Source organism: Camelus dromedarius, chromosome X (assembly GCF_036321535.1).
Source record: "Camelus dromedarius isolate mCamDro1 chromosome X, mCamDro1.pat, whole genome shotgun sequence".
Classification (NCBI taxonomy): Eukaryota; Metazoa; Chordata; class Mammalia; order Artiodactyla; family Camelidae; genus Camelus; species Camelus dromedarius.
Window position 1 is genome coordinate 37,853,062 of NC_087472.1, and position 10,264 is coordinate 37,863,325.

At 47.6% G+C, this 10,264-nt stretch overlaps 1 protein-coding gene across 1 annotated transcript; it reads left to right on the plus strand.

The window, feature by feature from the left end:
- The first annotated feature begins 652 nt into the window (after nt 1–652).
- On the plus strand, nt 653–9,777 carry LOC105106597 (nuclear RNA export factor 2-like). The gene is made up of 20 exons (XM_064483180.1): nt 653–765; nt 998–1,151; nt 1,758–1,841; nt 1,956–2,060; nt 2,174–2,254; nt 2,391–2,460; nt 2,616–2,704; nt 2,824–2,931; nt 3,109–3,218; nt 4,632–4,668; nt 5,054–5,122; nt 5,205–5,260; nt 5,399–5,506; nt 5,629–5,687; nt 5,794–5,909; nt 6,003–6,045; nt 6,618–6,690; nt 7,213–7,395; nt 9,540–9,600; nt 9,733–9,777. The coding sequence occupies exons 1-20, from the start codon at nt 725–727 to the stop codon at nt 9,775–9,777; spliced, it is 1,692 nt and encodes a 563-aa protein (XP_064339250.1). The 5' UTR covers nt 653–724.
- The last annotated feature ends 487 nt before the right edge of the window (nt 9,778–10,264 follow it).

The window sequence follows — 10,264 nt, forward strand, 5'->3', positions numbered from 1 at the left end:
GACAGTTTAGGAGGCTATTACATCAGTCCTACCTGACACTAATGCTTGTACTGCACTGTCAAAGGAAGGACAGCTTGCTGGTTGTTAGTGGAATCAGTTTGGTGACTGAATGGACTTGGGAAGCATGAGAGAGGTTGCTTCCCAAGTACTGGTGTGATTGTTAGAAAGTCCTGAGAGGAGGCAAGATTCAGGTGCCTTCCTGGTGTATGACTGGTGTCCAGTCTAACCTGTGGATGCATATGCCTCTGTTCTTCATAAATCCTGCTCCATTGTTTTAAAGGGTTCAACACGGTTTTCCTCTTCCCCCTTCTCCTAATTCTTTCTCCTCCTCCTCCTCCTGCTCCCCTTCGATTCCTCCCCTGATAGTGCCATCTGTCAGATAAGGCTCTCCTGTCTGCACAGGCAGAGAGTTTCCTTTCTGGGATTTGTGGGATTGGATCCTTAAGGCAGGTTGTGTGTGATTGGTCCCTTAGGGCAGGTTGGCACTTTGTTTTCCCTACCATCATCTTAGCCTAAGACGTGGTACATGGTAAGTGAACCACTGATGTGTCTTCAAATTTCTATTTTTGTTCCCCTTTCAGAATACAATAATGGTAGTAGCTCATGTCAAGGAAGAAATGAAGGTTGGGGTTCTTTCCGAGGTAATTTTGGCAGGAGGAGCCCTCGTTATGAGCGTGGTGGATGTGAGCGTCAGCCTTCACACCTCCAGGAGGATGATGGAAACATGGTGATGAGGGATGTCCAGGAGGACCCCCAAGGGAGACAGTAAGTGACCAGGCAGCAGGGTTTGCATGCAGCAGCCCCTAGGACTGTGCAACCCTTTCACTCTCCATGCTCTTCTTTCTCTTCTCTCACTGGAAAACGGAAGTGTGCTAGAAGTGGAATAGAGGTTAAGTAATCCTAATCATAGTCCTGGTGTCAGAGAAGCAAGGCTGTACAGAAGACTTTCTTAGCACTTATGGCCACTCACCCTCCTTCTCTCCACATTCCCCTGCAGCACTCTGTATACCACCTACCGGAACAAGAGGAGAGTGAGATGTCATAGTGAAGGCCGCATCCGTGTTACTGTGTGGAGAGATAGAAAACCTCTGCGGAGAGAAATGAGAGAGAACACACAAGATGGAACCCCAGGGAGCTGGTTCAAGATCACAGTGAGTGTCCTGAAAAATTTATGGAATGTTTAGGAGAGAAAAGTCAGGGAGAATTGTGTTGGTCTCATGTAGAGACACTAGTTTATTTTCTGGGGACAGTTTATAATCTGTAGTATATTGCTAAGAGTTATCAATCTTGTTCATCTAAGGGCAAATTCAAAGAAACAGTATAAAGAGAACAGGCTGACTATAAGGAGAACGGAGTAGACTGTCTCAAGGCAAAGATGGAAACTACTGCCAAGGATATGGAGCAATTGCACACTGGAGGTCTCAGCTTGGCAAGCTGAGTGTGGGAGATGGGGTGTCGAGTCTCTGTAGACCTTGTGTGAGGGACAGGCAGTGTCTGCACTAGGTAGGATCTCCTGGAACTTTAAGGAAGATCATCTCTAACACCTTGATTATTTGGAGGAGAGCTCTGAATGGAGAGAAAGAGTGTTTAGTAAATCCATATTAGGCACAAACATAAGAAATCATGCCAGTGGTCCCTTCTTTAAAAGTCCTTTCAAGCTCAGTAGAAGGTCGGAAAAGAACATTGTGTTGGGTCTGTTCTCCAGTCTTAATTCCATGTTGTCTCGCTTCTTTCCCATCTCTGCTTTTCATCCTTAGATTCCTTATGGGATAAATTATGACAAGATGTGGCTAATGAACTCAATCCAGAACCAATGCAGTGTCCCTTTCACTCCAGTGGATGTAAGAGAGGATGGTGAAGCCAGATGAGTGGGCAGAGGGAAGAGGGGGGATGGGGAGCCCACTGACGGGAAAGGCTTTGTCCTGTGAACTTATTGTTACCTCCCCATCCTGCAGTTCCACTATGTGAAAAACCGGGCTCGGTTCTTTGTCCAGGGTGCTAGCACTGCCTCTGCATTGAAGGATGTCAGCTACAAGATTTGTGATGAGGAGAATGAAAAGGTGTGTGTCAGGGGCATTACCTGTACCTTATCCCAGGACAGGACAGTCCAGGGGCTGGTCCTCTTCTTTGGAACTAGAGTTCCTGGTACTAACCTTACCTCTTCTTCCTGCAGGTGGCTATCTTTGTCAATCCCTCTACTGTTCCCTACTCTGTGCTGAATAAGTTGGAGCCAAAAGAAATGGAGCAGCTAAAGGTAGTGTAGACTCAAGGCATGCTGTGTGCCAACACTCAGACCCACCTCTTCTTCCTCCAGCCCCCAGTTCCCCTCGCCCCCAAATTTCCTGTCACCATCACAGCTTCAGAGTGGCTCTCTCCATCTCTCTCTGCAGCTGACTTTGAACAAACGATATAATGTCTCCCAGCAAGCCCTTGACCTCCAGAATCTCCGCTTTGACCCAGGTATGTCTGACAGCAGTAATTCTAGGACAGGGGAGGGCAGAGGGGTCTTCCTGGAGGGAGACTTAGGGATGGTAACGTGTGTGGTGTGGGTGCTGGCTAGTGCTGGCCCCAGACCCCACTCAGCCTTCTGATTCACTTCCCTCGGCTTCCTGAAGACTTGGTGGGCCATGATATTGATATAATTCTGAATCGAAGAAACTGCATGGCTGCCACCCTGCAGATCATCGAAAAGGATTTCCCTGAGGTGAGGCTGTAGGCCTAGTGCTGGTATTATGGTAAGGGGTGGAAGACATGGGGCGGAGGGCAGGTTGGTCTCCCAGGCCCAAGATAGTAACTGTCACTCTAACTCTTCTCCCTGCAAAGCTGTTGTCCTTGCACTTGGGCAGCAACAAACTGTACCGTCTAGATGGCCTGTCTGACATTATACAGATGGCCCCCACAGTCAAGATTCTGAACCTCTGCAAAAATGAGGTGAGAGGAGGGAGCCAGATCAAAGTTGGGTTGAGAGCTGGGGGGTCGTGGTCATCACAGTGATGACGGGAGGCTGGCGAAGGTACCTGTCGGGGAGGGTGGGGGTGGAGGTGCAGGGATCCGGATGTGTCTCTTTCCCTGGGATTCGTTTTCCAATTTCCTCCCCATATTTCTCAGCTGAAGTCAGCCTGGGAGTTGAGCAAGATGAAAGGGCTGGATCTCGAAGAGCTGTGGTTGCAAGGAAACCCACTGTGTGGCACCTTCCCAGACCACTCCACCTACATAAGGTTGGTGATAACCACTGGCACCTTTCCGGGGACCTTTACCCCCTTGGGAGCCTGAACTGCCCCTGAGAGTGCATGTGTGCAGGAAGGGACAACCCAGGTCCTCCCCCAGGAGCACAGACCCCACCTTCTGCTCTCTCTGTGTCCCTCACATTTGAGCAGTGTCCTTCCTCTGACCTGCTCACCTCTTCAGGTGCGCTGGGGTCTGTTTCCAAACTCTGCACCCAGCATTCTCTACCAAGTCCTCCCAAGAGCGTGCTCCACAAAGTGGGACTCCCCCCATCACCAGAACGGGGAGCCAGATGCTGATTCCCTGGCCTGAGAAGGGTCCTCCAGCTCAGGGTCTCAGGCTGAGACAGGCTTTCCAACTCTATGCTGATATGGGGCTCCCATCCCCCATTCTGATAGAAGTCCTCTTTCCCTTCCTCCAAGATGGTCCTCCCTCCAACCCCAGGTTGACAAGGGGGCTTTCCTGCCACATACTCAGGGTAAAGTCCTGGTGGTTCCTGTCATGACATCCGTTTCTCTGGCCCAACACCAGGAGCTGGGCCCTTCTTGTGGAAAAAGCAGGGTTCCTTGAGTCAAGGGGCCAGAAGTTGGTCACAGACAGTGAGCAGAGGGCTTCCCAAGGGGGAGTGGAAGGCAGAGGGCAGAGGTGGTGGAGGAGACAGAAAGACAGGCCTCTTGGGGACACTTGCCCCTCCATCCGAACACACATCACATCATCTTGCCTGGTCCTTCAGAGGAGCCCTGGGTAGCCTGAGACAGATATGATTCCTCAGGTAAAGAAATAATTAAGATAGGTGCAGGGACCGCTGTGAGAGAAGATGGTGCTCGTGAGAGGGGGGCATAGACCCTCACTCAGCCCCATACTCACCTGGGAGCTGACCCTTTACTCCTTCTGGGGAAGGTCTGCCCCTGTGTCTGCTCTGTTTCCCATGCCCAGCTCAGACTGAGCTCACACAGGTGATAGAGACTCAACCAGCATCCAGCAGGCCCCCAGCCCAACATGTTGCATGGTTTCCATCCCTACCACGGGTGCCTAGGAGAGGAAGGAAGCCCTGCAGGATGGATTTGAAATGCTGCTTTTGGGGCACTGGAGAAGAGAGTCAGGGTAGTTTAGGTGAGAGGTAACCCGGAGGGAGGGAAAGGAAGGGAGGATAGGAAGTAATACTAAAGTGAAGGTGTTGAGAGAGATGAGGAGACTGCCTTTCAGAGATTCAGATGACAGGTGCTTAGTGCTCAGCAGGGTGGTGGACCCAAAACTCTTAAAATCAGAGGCTGAGGTGGGCAAAGGGGGCTGCTGGATGGGCCAAAACACACTGATCTCTGTTTATGGTGTCAGTGTTTTAACTCAAAAGAATCGCTGCAATCTTGAACTATCAACCACCTGTCTCTGTATTTGGTTTTGGACAGTGCCATCAGAGAATGTTTCCCTAAGCTGTTACGCCTGGTAAGTGTCTATATTCATCACTGTCTCTTACTAACTTGGTGACTTCTGCAGATGCCCTCAAGCTCTTTGGGTCTTGTCTAGATTACATGTTTGCATCAGACCCTTGTCCATTTTAGGGGACATGGATGCCTGAAAAAGACATGGATATACTCCCTGGAAAAACATCCATAAACACACACACACACACACACAACTAAAGTTGCCTGTAACAGTAGACACTTCTAGGACCTCATGATGAAGACGCCCACTGTATATTGCCCATAGAATTTCCAGGGCTCTTTTGCACCTGACCTCTGACCCTCACCCTCCTGGGCCTGTCTTTTTCTGGGATCATCCAGGGCTGCCTCCCTAGTCCCCAATGCTGACTTCCTTTTCTTTTCCCCAGGATGGCAAGGAGTTACCTCCACCAATTATCATTGACATTGACACTCCCTATGCAGTAAAGCCCTGCAAGGTGAGGAAGAATCAAATAACATTTGGAGTGTTGCAAGGCAGGCTTTGTCAGCCACATATCCTCGAATGCCTTTTGATTCCAGGAAAACTATAATGGATCTGAGATGCTGAAGAATCTGATCCTGCAATTCCTGCAGCAGTAAGTACCCCTGGGACTATGAGAAACAGGGAATTCTGAGATGGTCCAGGCCACCCAAGAACCATCCCTCACAGGGACTTTCAAGTCTCACTTGGGTTGAGATCACACAGACAGCCTGTTTTCCTTGTTCCTTCTCAGGTATTACATGATCTACGACTCTGGAGACCGACATGGTCTCCTCAGTGCTTACCATCACAGGGCCTGCTTCTCCCTGACCATTCCCTTCAACCCCGAGGACCCAGCCCCGTGAGTATCACAGCTCACACTCTGCTCCTGGGCCATGTGGCTCCCCAGCAGACGCAGGGCAGCTCCTGCAAACCCCCACACTGGGGCCGGCCTACCTCCTCCTGCTTCTCTTTTTCTCCCAGGAGCAGCTTGCGGGAGTACTTCAAGGACAGCAGGAATATGAAGAAGCTCAAGGACCCCTGTGAGTGTGTGATGGGGAGATGGGGCGGGAAAAGGGGTAGGAAGGGGTCAGTCTTAGAGCCCAGGGCATGGCAGCCCCTGACCTTCCATTGCTTCTCCCCCCACAGACCTGCGGGTCCAGCTGCTGAAACACACAAAACGTGACATTGTGCGCTCCCTCTGCCTGTTGCCCAAAACTCAGCATGACTTCAGCTCCTTCGTGGTGGACATGTGGCTCCACACGGTGAGTGCCTGCTTCCAGCTTGGGCAGGACCAGTTGCTGCAGGTGGGTAGGAGGTTTAGGTGGTGACTGAGCGCCTGGGCTCTTCCTTTTCAGGACACGATGCTCTGCTTCTCTGTCAATGGGGTGTTCAAGGAAGGTGAGTGTGTGTAGACCCCCATCCCCAGATGCCCCACTGCTCCGTCCCCCTGGCCGGGCTCCCTCTCAGCACCCTCCCAGCCACCCCGATCCCTCTCCTTCTCTTCCCGGTCCCTCTGTGTTCTCCAGCCCTCGCTCTTCCCACAAAGGACCCAGGTCTGACCTGCGTTCATGCCTGTCTGCCCTGCACACCCTGGGCGTTAGGGACACAGGCTGTGGAGTTTGATGGCTCTCATCCCAGAGCCTTCCTCTGAGATCCTGGGACCATTACTTAACCTCTCAGTTTCCTCATTTGCAAAATGAGGTATTAGCATCCATGTCTTGGGCAGCAGTGACAAATACATCAATGAACTGGTGAAGTCGTTGTCACAGGCCCGCACACAGCAGAGGTCCTGTCCCCGGGATCAGATTGCTCCTATAGCTGCCCTCCGCATTCCTGACACCCTGGCCCCCAGTGAGCACCTGTCCCCTCAGCATGAGTTTCCAGTCCGACTCTGTCTGCAGACCCCTGTGTGAGCGTGTAAAGCAGGTGGGGCTCTCGGGGGTACTGATGTTTGATTTTTGTCATTGAAGTGGAAGGAAGGTCTCAGGGTTCTGTTCGTGCCTTCACCCGGACCTTTATCACTACCCCTGCCAGCTATTCCAGGTGAGTGCCGTATTGTGGGTGGGAACCCCCATCCCAGCCTGGGCTCAGGGGTGTGGGAATGTGGTGGTGCCCACCTTAGGTTTTCTCAATACTGTGGAAAGCCAGCAGGTAGATCCAAGGAGCAGTCTAGCCTAGTGGTTAAGAAGGGCATGGGCTCTAGAACTGGAATGTGGCTTCTCTCCTTGGTCCCAGCACTCATTGGCTATGTGACCTTGGTCAAGTCACGTGGCCTCTGTGTGACTCAGTGTCTTCCTATGACAGTGGATTTCAGATTGTCCACTCCTTGGGCTGTTGTAAAGGGTAAATGTGAAATCTTCCCTGGTTTCAAGATAAACCTATAAATCTAATGAAGCTGGTAGACACTTCCCAGAGGTGGGCTTTGTGGGGATATAGGAATCCAAAGATCCTCGGGGACAGACACAGGAAGGTTATTGGATGAATCTGGTGGCTGAGTGGCTTGTTGTTGGGGGTGTGGTGGGTGGTCCATCCGTCCAGTTGTCTGAGGGCTTATTTTTCTTTCAGTCTTTTCATTGTGAATGACGAGCTGTTTGTGAGGGACACCAGCCTTAAAAAGACCCTGAGCACTTTCTCCATCTCAGTTCCCACACCCTCTGCTAGTTCCATGCCCATGCTCTCCCAGGAGCAGCAGCAAATGGTACAAGATTTCTCCACCCAGTCTGAGATGAACCTCCAGTGGTCTCAGAAGTGAGTATGGGGTGTGCATGGCGATAAGAGGAAGCTGGGAGACTGAGCTTCCTCATCACAGGCATAATTTGAACACACAGGCAATTTGAAAAAATAAGTATTTGGATATTTTACTTCCAGAAAAAAGTAAACTCATGAAAAATGTATCTTAATTTTATGATAATATATGTAAAGAATTTTAAAACAGTATCATGCTCAGATGACATAATCTTTTATATGAAACATCCTAAGATATCCACTAAGAAACTATCTGAATAGATAAACAAGTTCAGCAAAGTTTCAGGCTACAAAATCAATACACAAAAATCATTTATATTTCTATGCACTTACAGTGAATTATCCTACATCAGAATTAAGAAAACAATTTGATTTATAATAGCATCAGATGAATAAATACTTAGGAAGAAATGTAACTAAAGAAGTGAAAAATTTGTACTTTGAAATCTTCAAAACAGTGAATAAATTAAAGAAAACCTTAAAAAAATGGAAGGACATTCTATGTTCATGGATAGGAAGACTTAATATTGTTAAAATGGTAATATTATTCAGAGTGCGCTATACAGTCAACACCGTATCTATCAAAACCCCAGCTGACTCCTTTCCAAAAATTGATGAGGTGATTCTAAAATTCACATGGAAATGGCAGTGGACTCAGAATAGTCAAAACGATATTGAAAGGGAAGAATAAAGTTGAGGACTCACAAGTCCTGATCCCCACAATTTCAAAACCTACTACAAAGGTACTGTGATCAAGACTACATGGCACTGACATTTGGATAGGCCAATGCAATAGAAGTGAGAGTCCAGAAATAAACCCTGACATTTGTAGCCAATTGATTTTCAACGAGGTGCCAGAAAAAATAATCTTTTTAACAAATGATGCTGGGACACTTGGGTATTCACATGCAAAAAAATGAATTTTGACCCCATCACACACCATATACAAATATTGACACAAAATGGATCAAAGACCTGTAAGCTCTACAAAGTAGAATCTCTTAGAAGAAAACATAGGTGTTTATCTTCATGACCTTGAATTAAGCAGTGGTTTCTTACAATGACACCAAAACACAAGCAACCAAAGAAACAAATAAATTGCACTTCATCAAAAATAAAAGCTTTTGTGCATCAAAGGATACTATCAAGAAAGTGAAAATACAAACCACAAAATGGGAGAAAATGTTTTCAAATCTCTTATCTGTTAAGGTCTACTATCTAGAATACTGAAGGATTTTACAGCTCAACAGTCAAAAGATAAATACCCAATTGAAAAGTGGGGAAAGGATTTAAAAGACATTTCTCTAAAGATGATAAACAAATGACCAAAAAGCACACGAAAAAAGGCTCAACATCATTACCTATTAGGGAAATAAAAATTAAAACAGCTATGAGATACCATTTCACACATACTAAGATGGCTTTAATCAATGAAATGAAAGATAAGCATAGGTGAGTATGTAGAGAAATTAGAACTCTCATATATTATAGGTATGAAGGTTCAGTGGAGCATTCACTTTGGAAAAAAATTTGGCAGTTCCTCAAAATATTATACATGGTGTTACCATATGACCAAGTAATCTCACTCCTAAGTATATACCAAGAGAAATAAAACGTATGTTCACTCTAAAACTTGTACAGGAATGTTCATAGCAGCATTATTCATAATAGCCAAGAAGTGGGAACAACCCAAATGTCCTTTAGCTGATGAATGGATAAATAAATCTGGTCCATACATATAGTAGACTTATTCAGCCATTAAAAAATACAGTTCTGATATATGTCATGACATGGATGAACCTTGAAAACACTAAGTGAAAGAAGCCAGCCACAAAAGGTCGTGATGGTAAATGGTAATGTTTCTTAATTACCCTTTCTGCTATTTGAACATCTTTCTTGATCAGTATATATTCAGTTTCCTTGTTCTTTGGCACAGCTCTGCTTTTCTGTTTTGAATTCTAGTGGGCATGAATGCTAGTGGTAGATATTTTGATTTTCACTGGGTCTTTCTTCATCATTACACATAGTGCTCATACTGGTACATGTGTCCCAGCAAGACAGTGGCATAGATTTAGCGGTGGCATTGCATGGTCAGCATGTCCGTACTGTGGTACCAATGGAGATCACCTGTTCTTTTCCCACTGCAGGTGCCTTCAGGACAATGACTGGAACTACACCAGAGCTGGTCAGGTCTTCACTAAGTTCAAGGTGAGGTCTGGGAATCAGGTGGGTTAAAGATGAACATTTCTGAGCCTTCAGGAAAGCCAAGAAGGTGGAGGCCAGTGTCCTGGGGATGAAACTATGGGAACTGGCTCTTCTAATATCCTGACTCCTCTCCAGGCCGAGGGCAAGATCCCAGAGGAGGCCTTCAAACAAATCCCCTAAAAGGAGCCCTTGGATGACTCTTTGTCTACATCCACATCATCTTTGTTTCTCTCTTCTCCAGCCTCAGGCCACGCCCATGGCTGAGGTTGGAGGCCTGGCCAACTAAGAAGCCAAAGTTATCTTGTAGACCAGGTGACATAACCGCCTGAAGGGTCAGTTGTTCTGTGTATTTTCATACTCACGATTGCTGTTTATTTTCTTAATAAAGAGTGATGTTGCATGTTGCATGCTGTGTGTCCTCCATCTCTCTTCCCTGCCTCAACAGTGAGCCAGTGGGTCCAGGACTAAAAGGCCCTGCCCTCCTCCCCCATCCCCATTGACCCCGGCTGTCCCTAGCAGATGCATCGGGCTTGACTTCATAGGTAGTTTGTCAATAAATTCTGATGAGAAGGGCACACACTGCATCCAGGGATTGTTTTTTGGAGACAGTGTGGCTCAGTCAGATGTTCTACCTGGAGGCTCTCAGAAGCAGGCACCTGACTGGAAC